The 21,409-nt window shown below is 41.5% G+C and overlaps 1 protein-coding gene and 1 long non-coding RNA gene across 6 annotated transcripts in view; one reads left to right on the top strand and one right to left on the bottom strand.

Annotated features, from left to right (window-relative positions):
* LOC134205695 (lachesin-like) overlaps positions 1–21,409 on the top strand; it is a 678,152-nt gene that overhangs the window by 592,398 nt on the left and 64,345 nt on the right. For all 5 annotated transcript variants that reach the window (XM_062681222.1, XM_062681220.1, XM_062681221.1 and 2 more), the window contains one exon: positions 4,296–4,396. In XM_062681222.1, coding sequence (XP_062537206.1) covers positions 4,296–4,396 — 101 coding nt within the window. The remainder of the gene's footprint in view (positions 1–4,295; positions 4,397–21,409) is intronic.
* LOC134210080 (uncharacterized) lies at positions 1,656–2,334 on the bottom strand. Its single transcript, XR_009978801.1, has 3 exons — positions 2,303–2,334; positions 1,944–2,235; positions 1,656–1,810 (listed from the first exon to the last, which is right to left on the bottom strand). It is a non-coding gene; the product is annotated as an uncharacterized LOC134210080 (long non-coding RNA).

Here is a 21,409-nt window from a genome sequence, read left to right as displayed (position 1 = left end):
TTCATTTTTTTCCGCAATTGGAAAATCGGTTTCAGAGATATCTGTGAAATACGAATATGAGACATATTTTCAGACTACTAATGAAGAATTGTCACACCAATATCTCAGCCGTCTATGACCCGATTTGAACTCTTTCGGGCTTAAACAGAAGCTGTAATATTGCCATTTAAGGCGGCAAATCAAATCTGCAGTCTTTTTGTATTTTTAAAAAATTGTTAAATTTCCAGAAATATCCCTTTTTACCCTTCTTACACCCTAAGAAGGGTATAAAGATCGCTTGAAAAACCGACTTTTTATCTGAGGCTCGGAGACCCAAGTCGTATATACCAATCAACTCAGCTCGACGAACTGAGCACATGTATGTATGTGTGTGTGTGTGCGTGTGTGCGTGTGTGCGTATGTGTGTGCGTTACAAAAATCTCACATCAAGATCTCAGCCGTCCGTGGACCGATTTGCACGATTTTAACACTAAACGAAAGCTATGACTTTGTCATTGTACGAGTTCAATTTTTTTGCAATCGGATATTTGGTTCCAGAGATATGTGAGAAATACGAACATGAAGTGCATTTTCAGAAAACTAACAAAATAATGTCACATAAATATCTCAGCCGTCTGTAAACCAATTTGCATGATTTTATCTTTAAACGAAAGCTATGACTTTGCCATTAAACCCATTGTATTTTGTTTTTGCAATTAGACATTGGGTTCCGGAGATATCTCTGAAATACGAACATAAAGCATTAGACGTATCAACTTCACACATTGGTAAAATATGTCCCATCAAGATCTCAGTCGTCCTTGGACCGATTTGTGCGATTTTATCTTTAAACGAAAGCTATGTTTTTGTCATTGGACCCATTCACTTTTTTCTGCAATTGGAAATTCGGTTTCAGAGATATCTGTGAAATACGAATATGAGACATATTTTCAGACTACTAATGAAGAATTGTCACACCAATATCTCAGCCGTCTATGACCCGATTTGAACTCTTTTGGGCTTAAACAGAAGCTGTAATATTGCCATTAAAGGCGGCAAATCAAATCTGCAGTATTTTTGTGTTTTTTTAAAAATTGTAAAATTTCCAGAAATATCCCTTTTTCGATAAAAGCATGATGATATCAGTTATTTTATACTCAATTGAAGGTCATATGCATAGAAATTGTAATATGCACTGGGCACACACAACCATTCAAAAGTGTAAGAAGGGTTGCGTTCACTGTAGGTGGATTAAGTCGGGTTTTTATTTTGAAATCGTTAAAAGCGTGATAATATCAGTTATTTTACATTCAATTGAAGGTCATATCTAGACCAACATGTGAAAAGGGCGTAACAGCCAAAATTTAATCTTATTCTTCGTCTACATATATAGCTTTATATGTAGACGAGGAATCAGAAGAAATAAATTTTGGCTGTTACGCCCTTTTCAAATGTTGGTCTAGATATGCATAGAAATTGTAATATGCACTGGGCACATACAACCATTCAAAAGTGTAAGAAGGGTTGCGTTCACTGTAGGTGGATTAAGTCGGGTTTTTTTAATTAACCTGTCACCTGTCACCATACAACATGAGTGTCCAATAGGAATATGAAGATGTGGTAATGGGCGTGTCTTGGGATTTATCAATACTTTTCTTAGTCGTTTCGGATGAAAATCAGCATTTGAATTTGAATTATTTCTTCGTTTTATTTGGGTTGATTGACCGTTGTGAATTGTGAGTAAGCCACCCTTCAATTTCACCGGGCTTTTAAGCATGGCTTCATTACAGCTCGTATCCGTAGTTCGTTCATTTCACGACGTTTTCAGTGCCTGGAAAGACGAAGGATGCAAGAGCGATAGACATTGGAAACAGTATAGGGAAACATCTTGCCGAATATGTAAAATCTTGAGGCAACTAGTGAAGAGTTTTCAGAAGTGGATCTACATCGAATGTGGTATTTACTTTTGAGTTTGGTCATCAATCCCGTGAAGCCGTCCAAGATTCATATATTCAGCGATGCAGCGGCAAAGGTAGACGAAGTTTTGCAAAACACGATGCTGCTCAAGGGGTAACATCTGCTTAGGACATTCACAGGTCAAGATGTTCGTCCTGGTGTCCATGAGAATCGTATCAGTGTACCGATTTGAGATTAATATTTCATTAGCTTCGGGATATATATTTGATGGGAAAATTTAGCTCCGGATATATATTTGATGAACGTAAAGCAACGATCTCGCCATGCTCAGCACAGGTCCTGAAAAAGACCAACCCAGAGGAGCATTTGATGGGGATTTTTCAATTTTTTAATTTTGATTGCTTACCTGCCTTCTGACATTTTGCCATATAGAAAAACAAATGTCAATGAATACAAAAAAAATCCTTTTTTTTCGCCTACTTTTCAATTGCGTTTACCATGTCAATTTTACTTTGGTAATAAGATCAAATTTTCCTTGACCGTTTTCCTTGAGAACTGCATACTAAGCTTAAGATTTGGTGATAAAATGTTCAAGAATATTTAAAAAAAAAAGTTCAAAATATAGAAATTAGATTAAGGGGCTAAATCATCCCCTGGGCAATTAGGCTTGTCACGCCAATGCGAAAAAATCTTCTTTAATAACGTTCAAAATACTTCTAACTCCATTTGACCAAACCAAGACCTGTAACTCACAGTGGCCTCCCCTCAAAGTCCCGCCTGCTTTTGTAGCCAGCAAGAGCATCCGAATCCAGATGTTAGAAGGTACCCCCAACCTGGTGAGAGCAGTAAATTTCGCTAAATAAATCGCACTTAATTTGGGAACGCGTTGTGCCGCCATGCCACGCTTCATCGTTACGAGTTTCCCCTCACACTTCACCATTCGACCGTGTTAGCCAGTTGTTTGAGAAGCGAAATAAAATTTAGAACATTGTTGATGAGGGGTAGAAAATGCTTTAATTAAATTAAAGCCATCGTCATTGGTTTGAAGCGGGAACATCTTCGTCCGATGATTGTACTGCAAATGTCTTCCGGTCAGGGCCAATTCATTTGTGACTTTTATGATTATTTATTGATTTATCGCAAACTTTAGCGCAGAAGTAGGCAATTAAAAGATGAGCTCAACGAAGCACGAGCAAAGGCGAAGACTTACCAACCAGCGAGATTTTGTTTCGTAATTCGATTTTGCGATTATGTTTGATTTAATTTTTATCAACACAGATGTATTGCTCGTACACATTACTTTAAATCACTTATCCGTCACTTCTGTTAAACTTGCATTTCCTCTCATTGTTATCATTTGATACATTGGCTAAATATAGTATTTTTTGCTTAAATATGTAGTAAAATGATCGTTTGCAACAGCATTGCATGCAGCCCAAATGATGTATTGCGTTTTGTGATTTTTTCCCCGGACTGCTATCTGAGACGGATGGAGCGCGCGCAGTCCTTATTGGCAATCGCTTCTTGTGCCATAGTCACACGTTTGAAGATAGAGAAGATCTCGGTTTGCGATTTTTTTTTCTGTCTTCTCGCCTACAATTACTTATGACCAGGCCTTTATTATCTCTTTGCAGCCTAAATAGAGTGTCGAAGTTTCCTATGGTTTAACTTAATGATATCACTTTGACCTCGATGATCAACTCATGAACTTGATAATCGCATATCGGATACTTAGTAGCTTAGCTTAGCTTAAACATTTGTGAAAGTTATGTCAGAAAGCATTTCAAACTTTCTTAAAAACGTGATTCCTTGGGAAAAACGTGCAAATGTGTTTTTTGGCGTACCTTTTCGTAAATAATTCATAACGCTAGAGCACATCTAATACCAAAAATCATGTTCAATACATCCAAAGTACAGTTTAGCTGGACTCAACTCATGAGCACCAATCAAACAACGAAACACCACCCATACGGCAGCATTGGAAAATTTAGCAACAGTCGAAGCCACTCAACTTCTTCTAACTTTTAATTAAAATCTCGAACCACAGCCGTAGCGAGCGTGGAAGCACCTGCGAATATGCACCTCTCATCGGAAGGGATGTTTATTTTTTATCCTGACAATTTTCCCATTATGGCTGCTGATGCGCCACAATCGCCATCCATTCTGTACGGTCGTCGGGATTATTATTGACTGCGGCTCCATTCATACGAATGAAATTGAATTAAAACTTTCCTATTTGTTTTACAACATCATTCATTCCGTGTGTACACTAATCAGTTTCAATTTCAACAGCAGAATATTTAATCGCGTCCCACTTGAACCGAGATTGAAATTTTCCAACACGTTCCGAGTGCTGACGGTGTTTCATTATGCATCTAACCGTTGTTTTTCATTTACAGATCGGTTACTTGGACGTGGTAATTCCGCCGGATTTCATCGCCGAAGACACCTCCTCGGACGTGATCGTACCCGAGGGAAGCTCCGTAAAACTCACTTGCAGGTAAGTGTTGATTCATCTTTTACCCGCCCTCGACCGTTGTTGATAACAACGCGATGCTCATCTGCGCCTCTGCATCACCGTCCACGTGGACACTGATGAAATAAAGGATCTTCGTACGTCCGTGTTTGTGCGGAAAGCGATGAAATGCGGAGATACTTTTTGTTTCGTTTTTACTGTGTCACGTTCTGGGATGCAGGCAGAACCTAGTGAATAGATGAAAACATATAATTTTTCAAGCACGGACGAAGGGTTTCCAACCCCCGGTCTAGCGTTGCCGTAGCCACTCTTTGCGATGGAAGTTATGACCATCGTGGCTCAAGTTATTCTGTTTAGCTCAACCAAAGATTATGGATATCCATGTTTAACTCTTTTTCTTGTGCAAAAAATCTTCAATAACTCTACACCCATTGTTCGCAGAAAGTAATTGATCGCTAGTGGTTTTCATCTTCTATTGTTCAAACTTTGTATGAAATCAAACGACGCTTGAAGGTAGATGCTGGCAGTACCATTTCGTGTAGTGGGGCCTTCGTTAGCCATGCGGAAAGATGCACGGCTACAAAGCAAGACCATGCTGAAGGTGGCTGAGTTTGATTGCCGAATCCGGTCTCGTAAGTTTTCTCGACTTCCCTTGGCATTGAAGCATGATCTCTATTTAGCTTCTGATATACGAGTTCAAAAATGGTATAAAAATATGTTCCAGTCTGTTATCTGTGGTTTAGTGGCAAAACGCTCAAACTGAGAGAAGCTGTCTTCTTTTCTTTTTTTACTGCCAAATCCCACCAGTCTGGCCACGGCCGGATTGGGGTCAGGAAATGGCCTTTATGTTTGGTGTGTAGTTAGGAAGTTGTACTTCTCGCGTGGAGCGCTAGTTCCGTTTTATGACAAATGAAAATAAAAATATAAATGACAGAATACGGAAGCGAGCAGACAGGAAGAAACAGCGTTATACTTGACCAGGTCGTGGATAGATGAAGATAGTGATGTCATGCCAGGTTTCAGAAATGATTTTTTTTCTTCTGTCTAGTGTAAGACTGAATGTTGATGAACTCTGAAACATGTAATTAAGTGTTTGCTAAGTTTATGGATTATTTTACCAATTTTGGTAATTTATTTTGCCACTTCCAAGAATATTTCAATTTTTTGGCTCTCCACTTGCCCCCACTTGAGCAAGTAGATTAAACATTTAAAATACTATATTTTCCCAACCTAGAATACTATATTGTTTCAAATAGGACGCCGCAGATACCAAGTCCAAGGGCTTGACGAATTCTCCCCAGACCAACTGCGAGTTGTGGTGCCTGCATAGGGTGTAGTGGGGTTTGACAGTGGGTTCTATTGAACTTCTATGAAAAGCTGCATGTATCCGAAAGCAGGCTCCTCCAAAGCGATCGTGTCCCGTTAAAAGCGCACAAGTCCAAGTCCTGGTGTCAGGTGGGACACTAAACAAGCCTGACACGATGGCCCTTCGGGGAATCGACGAAACATGAGGGCTCGAGGATCGCGATTGGAAGCTTGGAACATGGAAGTGCAAGTCGCAAAGTTTCGCAAAAACCATTTTGAAAACCGTTTCGAAAAAACCATTAGGCCAAAACCCATCTGGCCGAAAGGGTCGTTTGGCCGAAAGGGCCGTTTGGTGGAAAGGGTCGTTTGGCCGAAAGGGTCATTTGGTCGAAAGGGTCGTTTGGCCGAAAGGGGCGTTTGGTCGAAAGGGTCATTTGGTTGAAAGGGTCGTTTGGCCGAAAGGGCCGTTTGGCTGAAAAAGCAGTTTGGCGGAAAGGGTCGTTTGGCCGAAAGTGTCGTTTGATCGAAAGAGTCGTTTGGCCGAAAGGGTCATTTGGCCGAAAGGGTCATTTGGTCGAAACGGTCGTTTGGCCGAAAGGGCCATTTGGCCGAAAGGGCCGTTTGGCAGAAAGGGTCGTTTGGTCGAAAGAGTCGTTTGGACGAATGGGTCATTTGGCTGAAAGGGTCGTTTGGTCGAAAGAGTCGTTTAGCCGAAAGGATCATTTAGCCGGGTGGGTATATTGGCCGAAACGGTCGTTAGGCCGAAAGGTTTATTTGGCCGAAAAGGTCACTTGACCCAAAGGGTTACTAGCATAGCATAGCATAGCATAGTTACGGTGTACTTCGTAGATTGGACACTAGTGATACTCATGTTTTTCTTTTGAAATCCTTATTCAGATTGCTATCAGAGATCAAGGTGGGTGTGGTCCTTGATTTCAATCTAGGATAAAAATCACAAAAGCATGAGGATTACTACTCCTGGCCACGCCCACCTTCACCGTAACTTGGGAGGGGAAGGAAGTGTTGATGTAATACTTACTTAACGAGAGGCCCCCGACTCAGCGACACCCTCATAAGTACCACGGAGTTGGATATATTGGGGAAGGTATTCGTTGGGTCAGGATTTGCCTATAGCTGACAATGTGACCGTGGTAGATCTTACACCGTAACACACCACGCAAAGGTGTCTACCCAGCGTTACGGGGGGTCACTTGACCCAAAGGGTTACTTGGCCGAAAGGGTCATTTGGCTGAAAGGGTCGATTGGCTGAATAGAATATTTTACCGAATAGGTCATTTGTCCGAATAGTTCACTTGAAAAGTGAAAAATTAGGAATCAGAAAAGACGTCTCACTTCTCACTCTTCATTTTTCTTTTCTCACTGTTGAAGTGAGAAGCGCGAAATGAGTAATGTGACGTCTCACTACCCACTTCTCACTAAATGAGATGTCTCACTTTTCAATCCTCATTTCTCACTTCTCGCTGTAAAAAGTGAGAAGCGTGAAGTGAGTAGTGATACGTCCCACTACTCACTTCACGCTTCTCCCTTTATACAGTGAGAAGAGAAAAATGAGATTGAGAAGTGAGACGTCTCATTTATCCCTTCTCGCTGTAAAAAGTGAGAAGCGCAATGCGCACTTCTCGTTTCTCACTTCTGATTGTGAAAAGCGAGTAGTGCGAAGTGAGTAGTGAGACGTCTCACTACTCATTTCGTGCTTCTCACTTTTTACAATGAGAGAAAAAATGAGAAGTGAGAAGTGAGACGTCTCTCTTCTCATTCCAAATTACCCATTCGGCCAAATGTCCTATTCGGCCAAATGACCCTTTCGGCCAAATGACCCATTCGGCCAAACGACTCTTTCGGCCTAACGACACTTTCGGCCAAACGACCCTTTCGGCCAAATGACCCTTTCGGCCAAAAGACCCTTTCGGCCAAACGACCCTTTCGGCCTAATGGTCTGTTCGGCCAAATGGTATATTCGGCCAAACAACTTTCCGCCTAGTGGCATTCGGCCGAATGGGTTTCGGCCAAAAGACCCTTCCCCATCTGTGAACTCGTGAAAATTTTCTCGAATTCCAAAATATTTCTGGAAAACTCATTTCACGCTAATAGATTTCAACAATTCCACGGCCCAAATCAATTTACACAAATTTTTGAATACCACCTAATTTTTTGAAAATCCGTGTTTAGTAAATTTGCGGTGGGGGGAAGAGGTGGTCAGCCTAATGTTTTCATAATTCCTAAGACCACAAATAATCCAAATCAAACCGCGTAATAAAGCGACTTCAGTGTACTCCAATAATTGTTTCGACAGCCCGTGAATTCAATTATGTCATCGAGCTGCTCGACGACTAACCAGATTCCGGATTGCCCGCCTAGTGTGTTGACAGCCAGAGTGTCACTCTGATAATCGGCTCTTTTCAGTGAGGATTTTTTCAGAACTTCCAGGTAAAATTCTAAAATGTTTTTTTTTTGTCTAAATGTTTACGGAGAACTGATAGCTATTTTAACGGAACACACTCCAGATTTTTCTTTATACGGGAAATCTTTAGTCGTTTAGTCGAAAATCAATCGGCCGACGCACGTTCTAAATTTGCCACGCCGCTGATCTAAAAATTTTCCACGTCGTTTCAAATTTGTAGAAGTCCGCAATATTTTCTTCTTTTCTTAGTGGAATTATCTTAACTTAGCATAGCTAAGCTTGATTGTACACTTCGGAATTGCTAATCATTATTGGCTGAGAAACATCAAATATGTAAAGCTCAACAATTGAATAGCCTTCTTGGGATTATGAAGCCATTCTCCCTGTACACATGCTTTGAACTTTCACTAATTCAAGATCAATAATGATGCCGGCCAAGTCTTCACAGTCAATCTAGGATTAATAGATGGAAATTAGTTCGACACTCATTGCTACAAGAGACTGATGAATCCTCTGTATCTCCGTGAGGGCCATTAGAATCGGATAGTTGGCTAGATTAGTAGGTAATCTATAGGAAATCGCTTTGATAAGCGACTAAATAATTATTTTGTACGAAGTTCTGTCGAAGTAGTTTTCTCACCCGCACAAAACAGAACTAAGCAATTCGATGATCGATGATCGTGCGATCGATAGAAAACACGAATAAACGCGCACGCAAAACAGATGAATCACGCAGTAATGGATTTACTTTACCACCGCATATAACAGAACTGAACACTCGAATCTCGCCATAGTTCTGCGTCCGATTCGAATCACGTTTAATCACGCTGTGACTAATTTATTTTTCGACCACATTGATTGGTTTACTTTCCGACCATACCAAACAGAACTAATCATCCAGATCTCGCGAAAATTTTGTGTCCGGTGCAAAACACGTTTAATCGCGCATATTTACTTTTCGGCCTTACTGATTGGTTTTCATCTGACCGCACGAAACAGATCTAATCGCCTGTATCTCTCGAAAGTTGATATTCCGTAGAATTTTCCGACTGTTATCCCCACAACATTGCGTTGAAACCCCAGATAGTTTTCGTGAAAATACCATTTCCTTTAAAATTTCACTTTGACATTTCGAGAAGCTCTTCGTAAAAGCTAAGAAGAACTTTGAGTGGAAATTCCGAAGAATTTTCATTGAAATGTGAAGAATTCCCCATTGAAATATAATTTTTGAACGAAGAAGGGTCATTTGGCAGAAAGCCTTTTGGCTGAAGACCAGAAGGCCTAATATGTTATTATGTTATTTGACCAAACAAACCATTTGACCGAAGCCCACCTAGCCTTGTTATATGACCGAAAATGTCATTTAAATGATCGTTTGATGGAACAGTGTGTAAATGTCGTTTGGTGGAACAGTTCCTTTGGCTGAAAAAGTCGCCGAATAGCTCATTTGGTCGTAAATGCCGTTTAGCCGAAATGGTCCTGCCAATCGACCAAATGGCAATTTGGCCAGAATGGGCATTCAGTCGAAAGTGTCGTTCGGCTGAACTGATCATTTGCCGTTTATCCGAATAGGTGATTTAGCAGAAAATGCCGTTTGGCCGAAATGGTTGTTTGGCAGAAAGGACATTTTCTGCCCAAATGGCTTTAACTTACTCATTCTTACTTACTTACCATTTCTATCAAACGGCTTTTTCGGAGATCGGAAATGATCCATTCGGTCGAAAATATTCGGCCAAACAACCATTTCGGCACAATGGCATTTCAGCCAAATTACTTATTAGGGCAATTAACTTTTTCGGCCTAATTGCAAGTTCCGCAGAATATCCTTTTCGGGTGGATGTCGCTTTCGGCCAAATGACATTTTCGATTAAAACATTTTTGACTAACATACGTTTCGGAAAAATGTATAAAATTGAATTTGGCCGGATGACTGTCGGCTTAACGTGTTATTTATTTGTTAAAATGGCATTCGAACACCGATTTACTTTAAGCCAAACCACTACAATGTGTTTGGCCGAATATGTCATTTGGCCGGACAAGCCATTATGCTGAAACCCATCTGGCCTAAAATGTCATTTAGTCGAAATGGGCATACAGTCGAAAATTTTCGTTCGGGCGAAATTGCCATTTGGCCGAAAAGATCATTTGGCCAAATAGGTATATTACTGATGGCCGCGGCGCACACCTCTTGCTAGACCCGCTCCGATTTGTAGTACAACTTTGACTCTGCCCCCTAGAAATTTGGTTCGGTCGGAGTAAAGTCGAACCGTCTGTGGGTAAGTTGTACGACTGTTGGACAGTGCAACATGCCCACAGACGATCCGACTTTACTCCGACTGAACCAAATTTACTGGGGTGGCGTCAAAGTTGTACAACAAGTCTAATCGTGGGAAAGGATTACGAAGGGATTTTCGGTTACACTCGAAGCGGCGCTTCCGCTTACACTTGATGAGTTTATCAATTCGTCCGCCTTGCAGCCTCCATCGAATTCTACTGAAATAGTCGCCTGTATGATTGTCTAGACATGCAAGTCTATGCATGGTTGACATTCGCTCGTTTAATGTCAAATCTCGCTTAACTTTTCAAAAGGACCTAAGTAACATTTTTTTGGTGAATTAGTTTGAATAGCGCAATCAACAGAAAAACATGACAGCTTTTGATTGCAGTACTCAAATTAATTCATGAAACAAATGTTACTTAGGTCCTTTTGAAAAGTTAAGCGAGAAATCAACATTAGTCATGTATTATCATATAAGCCTACTTCCATATAATTACAACTAAGGAGGCAGGATTGGCCAGCCCCGCAACGGTTTTAGGGAACTGAAGGCAGCCCAACCATTAGACCAGCCACCCACAGTCCAGGTCCGACTTCTATCAATTCGTTTCGTCACGAACCCCTGCGTCTGAATTTCGTCTCCACCCTTTCGCAATGTGCGGATAACCCACTCCTGGTTACGCTTTCGAATTTTGGAGTCGAGCTCGGATTCGAATATTTCATGGATTTGTCGAAAGGATTCGGGAAGGAATGTCGAAAGGATTCGGGAAGGAATTACAGAAGATTTCCCGAAGGAATCCTAAAAGAATTCCGAAATGATTCCCGATTGATTCGCAGAAGGACCCGGAAGGGATTTGATACCGTGCATTTCAACCCTATGCGCAGTCCTATCCCTCACGCAACCTATTGCCAAGCTGTCGTCACCGCACGCTGCCAACCTTAACTTCCTGTTTCGTGCACTGCAACGAGAAGATTCTATTCATGTGGTTTTCAAGCGCATGAAATGGGAGAAGAATCACGCGAGTGCCGTAGAGAAAAAATTGCCTTCTGCCGGCGAACTTCAGGAGCGCTTGTGTAAACTTTCCGAATTATGCGAACAATTCGACAAAGTGCAAAGTTAACTGGAGGAGCAAGATGATGCCCTTGAAGAAATCAGTTCTATTTTCAATCATCGAGTTGAATTCGAGGAAATGTACTATGATGTAAAAGGGCGGTACATAACCTTGCTTGGTGTACCGAAACCACACGGAAGTAGTGAAGGAACAATCGTCGACCCAACGGACGATCTCAAAGAGGCAATGAAATTGCTTCTGGATTCGCAACGAATGTTGATGACGTCGCATCTTCTTCTTCTTCTTCTTATTGGCATTACCTCCCCACACTGGGACAGAGCCGCCTCGCAGCTCAGTGTCCATTAAGCACTTCCACAGTTATTAACTGCGAGGTTTCTAAGCCAGGTTACCATTTTTGCATTCGTATATCATGAGGCTAGCACGATGATACTTTTATGCCCAGGGAAGTCGAAACAATTTCCGATCCGAAAATTGCCTAGACCGGCACCGGGAATCGAACCCTGCCACCATCAGCATGGTCTTGCTTTGTAGCCGCGCGTCTTACCACACGGCTAAGGAGGGCCCTGATGAGGCCCTGATGACGTCGCATGCTGCAGCCCAAAACACTGTCTCGCAGTTGGCTGGTCAAGTTGGTTCCGTAAATCTTTCACGTCCATTCGCTGATGCTCAAACGTCTGGAGGGCAATTTCCATTCGAGGTGCGCGTGCCAACTATTTCTCTGCCGGTCTTCAAAGGCGATCGGAAGCAATGGGCTTCCTTCAAAGATCTCTACGAAAGCTGCATTCATTCAAGAAACATAAAGGATTCCGTAAAACTTCAGTACCTGCTTTCCCACCTCGACGGTGAGGCGAAAAAGTTGGTTAGTGCATTCACTGTTACCGACGCTAACTATGTGGAAGTATGGGACCGACTCAACGAGTTTTATGATAAGAAAAAGTACACTGTCGCAGCTCTTATCAAGGAATTCTTTGATCAGCCGCCGATTACTACACCATCTCTCGTCGGACTTCGTAAACTTGTGTCAACGTCGGATGAAGTTGTGCGGCAGCTCAAAGCTCTCGGAGAAGAATATGAATCCCGAGATCCCTGGCTGATTCATTTGCTTCTAGAGAAACTCGATCGTGAAACGCGTTCATTGTGGGCTCAAAAGCTGGTAGAGGAGGATTTCCCCAGCTTCAATGATTTTGTCACGTTCCTTGAACGAAGGTGTGATGCGATGGAAACCTGCGCATCATTTTCCAGAAAAGGAGGAGAAACCACAATCAAAAAGGAACTGGACCGTAAAGCAGACCAAAATATGAGACCGAACAAGGTGATTCAAAGTTTCCATGCAATTACGCAGCTATCTTGTCCGTAATGTGCTGAAGCTCACACCATATATCAGTGTGCCAGTTTCAAAGGGATGTTGGCGCATGACCGGCGTCAATTGATTCAGCGAGCCAAGCTCTGTTTCAATTGTATGAAAGCGACTCACATTGTGAAGAACTGCACGTCTGCAGGAGTGTGCAAACAGTGTAAACAGAAACACCATTCACTGCTCTGCACAATCGGTACATCTGATCATCGGTATCATCATCGTGGTAGAAGCTTTGATCCTGAATCATCTCGTTTCGGATCAACCGAGTCAACAATTTGACATCGACTCTAGTGCCTTGGCCGAAGCGCCTCTTGCAGATCCAGACTACAACAAACGCGGTGGTAAGATCGACCTTTCATTGGGAATAGAAGCATTATTTTCCATTTTAGAACCGGGAAAGCTGTACGACGATCAAGGCATTCCGATTGCACAAAATTCTGTCTTCGGCTTTTTGGTCGGTGGCCAATTCAAAACATTACCCGCCAGCAGCGTTCGCCCGATGCTCGGCCCAACGACTACAATTGATCTGGATAAAACGCTCCGGAAATTTTGGGAGGTGGAAGAAGTGCCTAAAGCTAAGCAGTTCACCCCGGACGAGTTACGTGCTGATGATCACTTTCACTCTACCTTGTCCCGTAACGAAAAGGGCCGCTACGTAGCTCGCCTTCCCTTAGATAGTTCCAAGCCGGAACTAGGCGAATCTTCTACCGCTGCCATTAGGCGGTTCCAGGCAATGGAGAGAAAATTTAGTGTCGACTCGGAATTACAAAAACACTATCGACAGTTTATGTCTGAATATGCTGCTCTCGGTCATATGGAAAAAATACCTCCATCGGAAGTGGTGGTAGCACCAGAAAAATCGTTTTATCTTCCGCACCATGCCGTATGTAAGGCAGACAGCTCCACGACTAAGCTTCGCGTCGTATTCGACGCTTCGAGTAAGGAGTGCATCTGGAGTGTTACTCAATGATCGCTTGTTGGTTGGACCGAATGTGAGCGAACCGCTTTTCAATGTGTTTACACGCTGGCGGACCTACAAGATTGCATTTTGCGCCGACATCGAAAAAATGTACAGGCAAGTTCTAGTTGCCAAAGAGGATACCGATTTCCAACGAGTAGTGTGGCGTGAAAGTCCAGAACAACCACTGGAACATTATCGTTTGCTCACTGTTACCTATGGTACGGCAAGCGCTGCATAGCAAGCAATGGCTGCTTTACGACAGGTTGCTGAAGACAGCAAGGAATCACATGTCGATGACAACAGATTTCATTACCACGCTTGGAGCTAATGGCAGCCAGATTAGAATCATTTACCCATGTGGAGGTGGAAATGTTTGCGTGGGATGATTCCGAGATCGTGTTGCACTAGCTCACGTCGCTACCAAGGAAGTGGAAAACATTTGTAGCCAATCGCACTTCCAAAATCCTACAGAAATCATTGGCGCCATGTACCGTCAAGAGATAACCCGGCCGACTGCGCCTCAAGAGCCATTGGAATTGGTTACACACCCATTATGGTGGAGGGGCCCCGGTTGGCTGTCGGAGACAGAAGACAATTGGCCTGCTCATTCAATTCGTTCAATTGACGAAGATCAGCTCGAGAAGCGAACCACGATGACATGTCTAACATCAAATGTTACTCCACCTGCCAACGGTTGCCATGAAATACTGACGTTTCTGCTCAATCGATATTCGGATTTGGCTCGTATTCGACGCATTTTGTGTTGGATAAACCGCCTGCGGCATTCGACTGGCCCAAAATGCATGAAATCCTGAATTTCAAACCTTGCACCGTTAAATGACAGTTTGGGGGTTCCAGAAGCTCCCCTGAAAATTTCAGCTCATTCGGTCCAGTGGTTGGCGTGCGCAAATGGCTCAAAGTTTGTATGAGAAAAGTGATCCAAATGTATGGGGAAACGCAACCGTTTCAGTTTTTTGCTTCTAGGTGGCGCTGTAGTCGACGGATTCCTATTGTGGACAAAATGTAGAACCTTTTTTATATAATGCTACGTACACACCAGTCAAGCAGTTTGACGAACATTGACTCCGCCCCCAAGAAAACGCTTCGGTTGCTGCTTTGTTTGAACGTGTGTGAAGTTGTTCGAACAACCATTTGACAGTTGGCGGCTCGGTTGGAAAAAATAAAACGGTTTGATTTTGGTTTGAGTTGTCGGGGGTGGAGCCAAGGTTCGCCGAACATGTTTGAGCATTTGTAGTGAAGTTGCACAAACCCCCATATATTTTTTGATGGTTGATGCTCAAGTTGGCACTTCTGTCGTTCGTGTGTGATATTGTTGGTCGAATAAATTGAATGTTCGTGCCGCTGTTGGTAAAACTTGATGGATGTCTGAATAAACGAGAGGTGGAGTCAATGTTGGTCAAACTGCTTGACCGTGTGTACGTTCCATAAGGAAGCGACTGGTGAAGACCGGATGTAAATCCCTTTGAAATTGGCCAAGTTATAAACATCCAAAGTCGAGAGTGCCGAGCGTCTTCCCCAGGGGTGTTTAAAATGAGAGCAACGTACCACCAACCATTGCGGCGGCGATGCATGCGTAATCGGTGCCGTGCGAAATTAAATGCATGATTATCACGCAATCTCACGAATTTTTATCCGATTGGTAAATACTTTCCGTACTCTGTACAGTAGTGTAGCTAGAGAGGGAGGGGGTGAATGAGGGGGGGGCAAGGGGGTTGGATCTTTTTTGCCTTTCTCGAACAACTAAGTTGTACCGAAAGGCTATCATTTCACTCTGAAACCGAACTTTTTATAGAAGCCTCTGAGACCCATAGTATTATATACCAATCGACTCAGCTCGACGAGCTGAGCACATGTCTGTCTGTCCGTGTGTATGTATGTGTGTGTGTATGTGTGTGCACAAAAGCTATAAAAACCATTAGACAACTTTTCGTATAGTAATTCTTAACCGATTTTCTCGCAACAAGTTTCATTCGACAGGGTACAAAGCCTTGTTGATCACTATTGAATTTTATAACGATTGGTAACGATAGCGTTTCAAAGTTATGAAGAAAATGGTACATCGGACCATATAAACCCCATATAAGGTTGGTGTCTTAACTAAATGCGAGAAAGGCACCACCTAGGTGGATTAATCTGGGTTTTTTATGAGAAAAACACATCCGGGATATTGTTCGATGTTTAATCTCGCAATTTTCTGGCGTCGTTTTATCTTCGAGTTAATACGCTAAAAAAATTTACTCAAAATTGACATAAATTGAAGAACACAAAATTTGGTCAAGTTTGGTTTATGCTATAGTTTATAGTTCAATTTTCGAAGCGTGAATGTAAATACACGAAATAAATTAAGTACTTCTTCCATTTATTTTGTAAGCCTCAAATAAAAATATACAGCCATCCAGTTCCAACATTATTGATATGATCCCTCAAAATTACCTTATATTTGGTAGGATCGTTCCTTATAAAACAATATTGGACCCATTTTATTATTTCCCCTTTATTTTGACCAATTTCAATATAGGGTATTCAGAAAAATTGATCATTTCAGGAATTTTAATTTTTCATAAAATTGTAACTCCCAAATCATTAGGCCTATTTGTTGTATTAACAAATCAAATATAAGCTCTTTATGTTTACAGGTATAGCTCGTTATAACGTAACTAATTTTTCACTCTTCAAATCGTTGTACCTCCAAAACCACTGGTCCTGCAAGAAAAATGTGCTTCTTGCTTTTGTGAAGTGATATTTGATCGTGCAAGTGGAATACATAAAATGGATTCCAAATCTAAGGCAGAATTAAGTATGGAACTTGTTGCCCCAATTGAAAGTTTCAAAGGTGTAAAGTTGCCTTCAAACGGTGATGTGCTTAGTCGGATGCGTTTTATAATGAAAAATCAACACTTGAGTATAAAACCAGCTGCTAAAACTGTAGTAACTGAACTTAAATTTTTTTGGGAGAAATATAGAATTCCTCTAATGCAACACTACAATGCTGTTGTTAAGCTCCTAAAATTATTTAACAAAATGCGAGCAATTATCAAGAAATCTTCTCACGCGGGAGATAAACAGAAAGAGTAAGAGTCTAGTTTCATTAATAATTTGGATCGATTTTTGACATTGCTCGACAATATGCATTAAATTTGATTAAAAACGATAAGGGTAAACAGTTCCTTATTCTGCAAAGGGAAGTTGGAAGGCCTGGATCTGCCTTTTCGAGAGTTAAAAAAGGCAAAATCGAAGAAGAACCAACAACGGAACCAGAGTCTTCCTTGGAATCTCAATCAGCTACCAGCGTTTTTACTATTGATGGAGGAGGTAAGAATATAATCAAATAAGATGGTAACTTCTACTATATGTCAACATTTTTATGTCTTGCTTCCAGATGAGAAACCCTCCACTAGTAGAGCGTTTTCCGAGCGAAGTAAATAAAAAATAATGACTCCTATACTAGAAATACAATGTATGTTATTTCTGCGGTTTTAACAAGGGCTGGACTAAACTTAGGTAAGTTCTCCTTAACAGTACTTTTATTGTATTGTTCTTTCTCCTTGAGTTTAATTTTATTATATTGATAGTATCTTGTAACTAAAACAAAATCTTTATCAACTTTATCTATTTTTCAGACGATTTTACCGTTAGCAGACAAACAATCTCAAGAGCCCGTGCAGAATATCGCGAAGAGATTGCTCAAAATATCCAAAGCAATTTTGATCTAAATGGACCACTTGTTGTACATTGGGATGAAAAGCTGCTTCAAGATCTCACAGGTAATATATTTGAGTATTTTTTATAGCATTGAAATGTGTTATTCTTTGTTATGATTTTTGGATATCTTCTAACTAAGCATGATTTGAAGTAATCGATAGGTTTTTTTGTTATTTAAAATTTCTTTCCTACAATTTTAGATTGCATTTGGTAATATTTGTTTGTTTTTTTTAAAGAAGGTATTTGTAAAATATTTTTAACTTTTTTCTAAAGAATCTATCTGATTTTTTTTCTTTTCAGGTATTGACAAAGTAGAAGGATTGCCAGTTTTGGTATCTTCTGGAGCAAATATTCAGCTGCTTGGAGCCCCAAAATTGTCTTCTGGAACTGGTGAAAGACAGGCAAATGAAGTTTGCAAATTGATGAATGCATGGGAACTAAGCGATCGCATCTGTGCAATGGGATTTGATACAACAGCAGCTAATACAGGAATCAAAAAAGGCGCTTGTACCCTAATCGAGAAGCGGATTGGCAGAGATCTTTTATGGCTGGCGTGTAGGCATCATATTGCCGAAGTTTTGATGACAGCAGCTTGGGAAAAACTATTTCCTTCAAAAGGCTCTTCTTTAAGTATTTTTATAAAATTTAAATCGGCATGACCTACTATGGAGCAATCCTTTAATGAAAATATGGTAGACGAAAACATTATTGAGATCCTTGGTGATGAAACACAACATTTGATTGAATTTTTGAAAATCCAACTCAATATTCAACAGCAACGACAAGACTATAAAGAGTTGCTAAATTTATCTTTAGCATTTCTTGGTGTGAAAAGAATTAAATTTCCGCCACCAGGATTACATAGCAATGCCAGATGGATGGCGAAAGCAATATATTGTCTTAAAATATGGCTGTTTAGAGGCCAATTTGACATGACCGATGATGATAGGCGAAAAATTCCAGTAATGTGTTCTTTTATTTTACGAGTTTATATTTGGTCTTGGTTTAAAGCTCCTTTACCCTCATCAGCAGCACGAAATGACCTAAAACTGGCCAAAAAATTGTTAACTTTACGAGATGCTTTCCCTGATCAATCAAGAAATGTGTATATGGCTGCGGCTTCAAGATTTGAAAATCATCTATGGTACTTGAGTGAAGAACTAGTCGCTCTGGCTTTTTTCGACCCAGAAATATCTACTGATGAGAGAAAAGAAATGGCACACAATTTAAAATCTTGTAAGGGTGATGAAGTAAGAAAAATAAAATTGAAAGTATCTACGATCGATAAGTTGACTTCTTGTACGCTTTCGGATTTTGTTTCTCAAAATACGATGATTTTTTTTGAAATTTCTGGAATATCTGCAAATTTTCTCAAAGAAGATCCTAGTATATGGGATGAATTGGAAGAATTTTTTATAATAAAATTAATTCATTTTTGGTAGTGAATGACTGTGCTGAAAGAGGAGTTAAACTAGTTCAAGAATAGTGTGGAAAACTGACAAAAAATGAAGAACAGCTTCAATATCTTCTCAAAGTTGTTCAACAGCATAGGCAAAATTTTCCAGGTTGCACTCGCTCTGTTATAAAGGAAGGCCTAGCAGTTGAAATAAATAATTAATATAGGTATAAGTGTTGTTTGTTGATAACTTTGTAGATTAATAGAGTTAATAAATTATGCTATAAACATTAAAACTGTTGTTTGAAAAATATATAACTTATTTAATATCCCAGGTTTCTCTGTCTTTCTGTCCTTCTGTCCCTCTGTCTGTAACGATTATATCATATCGTTCTAAGATTGATGCAACGGGCATCACGATGTCCGAAAACAACTCGTTACAAATATTTCATGAATTTCGTCTCCCCTTAAAAACTTCAGCTCGTTGGCTTCAGTGGTAAGTCACCCCCTTCCTCTCTAGCTACACTACTGTACAGAGCACGGAAAGTATTTACCAATCGGATAAAAATTCGCGAGATTGCGTGATAATCATGCATTTAATTTCGCACGGCACCGAATACGCCTGCATCGTCGCCGCAATGGTCGGTGGTACGTTGCTCTCATTTTAAACACCCCTGGGAGACACGCTTGACACCCTCGACTTTGGATGCTTATAACTTGGCTAATTTCAAAGGGATTTACATCCGGTCTTCACCAGTCGCTTCCTTATATAAAAAAGGTTCTACATTTTGTCCACAACAGGAATCCTTCGACTACAGCGCCACCTAGAAGCAAAAAACTGAAACGGTTGCGTTTCCCCATACATTTGGATCACTTTCCTCATACAAACTTTGCGCACGCCAACCACTGGACCGAATGAGCTGAAATTTTCAGGGGAGCTTCTGGGACCCCCAAACTGTCATTTAAGGGTGCAAGGTTTGAAATTCCAGACTTTTCACTTTTTCCATATAAGCTTGGGCCACCATACTGCGGCATAATGGTCTGGCTCGTCGAAATGGTACAGTCCGCCTAGTAGGACCGCTCACACCAAAGGAGATCAACGAAGCTTGCTTGCAACTGGCGCGAGCGGCTCAACGCGAATGTTTCAAGAAAGAACTCGATTGTTTGGACAGGAACCTTCCTACGCAGGGCCAACTTTGATGATTGCGACGCTCAACCAGCGATATTGGCTTGTTGGCTGCCAAACTGTGGTGCGTAGCTCTGTGGCGAGTTGCATGCGATGTTGTCGAATGAAAGGTAAAACTGCAACACAGCTAATGGGAAGCCTACCTTCGGTACGAACCACAACGGCTCGCGCTTTCGTGCACTGTGGGGTAGATTATGCGGGCCCAATTCTTCTACGTTCCTCCAATCTTCGGACAGCTAAAACGGTAAAAGGTTACGTGGCTGTTTTTGTTTGACTTGCAACAAAGGCAGTCCACCTTGAAGCAGTTTCTGACCTGCTTTTATGGCCGCACTCAAACGCTTCTGCGGTCGTCGTGGGCTTTGCAGCGAAATCTGGTCTGACCATGGAACGAATTTTGTGGGTGCATACCGTGAGATTCGGAAGCATTTACAGTCACCCGAGTTCAACGAGGCTGTAAGTCAATATCTATCGAACCTGAAAGTGAAATGGACTTTTATCACTCCAGCTGCTCCCCACATGGGAGGAATTTGTGAGGCGGCTGTGAAGAGCATGTAAAAACATCAACAACGCTCGGAAATGTGATGCTGACATACGAGGATCTTCCTACCGTCTTGACGCAAATTGAGGCTTGTTTGAATTCACGCCCTTTGTGTGCGCTCTCTTCCTCAATTGATTCCTGCGAGGCCCTCACTCCGGGGCATTCCGGGACAGCTGGTGCTGATTAAAAATGACAATACGCCGCCTGCAGCATGGGAACTTGCAAAGATTATCGCATCCCATCCGGATCAGTACGGTGTTGTGCGCACTGTTACCGTACGTCGTGGACAACTTGAGTATCAACGAGCGGTGCACAAATTGGTTCCGCTTCCTCTGGATTGAGGCATTCGCCTCAAAGGCCGGGAGGATGTTACCGTGCATTTCAATCTTATGCGCAGTCCTATCCCTCACGCAACCTATTGCCAAGCTGTCGTCACCGCACGCTGCCAACCTTAACTTCCTGTTTCGTGCACTGCAACGAGAAGATTCTATTCATGGAGAATCCGTCAGAGTAAGCAGTTATAAACGTGTCTTTACGCAAACAAAAGAAATAATAAAATACAGTCCGCTTAGTTATTAAAAATAGTTCGCCGCGTTTTATTTCGTTCCGCCTTCTCCCTCGCGTACAGGATTCGTGAAAAAAATCCCGAAAGAATTCCCAAAGTGCAAGGAATTCGGAAAAGATTTGCGAAAGATTAATAAAAGGATTCCCAAACAGATTCGCCAAGTAATCGAAAGAATCTCGAATGATTCGTGGATGAACCACCAAAAGATTTCCCAAAATGATTCGTGAGTGAATCTC

This window comes from Armigeres subalbatus, chromosome 1 (assembly GCF_024139115.2).
Source record: "Armigeres subalbatus isolate Guangzhou_Male chromosome 1, GZ_Asu_2, whole genome shotgun sequence".
NCBI lineage: Eukaryota > Metazoa > Arthropoda > Insecta > Diptera > Culicidae > Armigeres > Armigeres subalbatus.
This window is presented reverse-complemented; position numbering and strand designations above follow the sequence as displayed.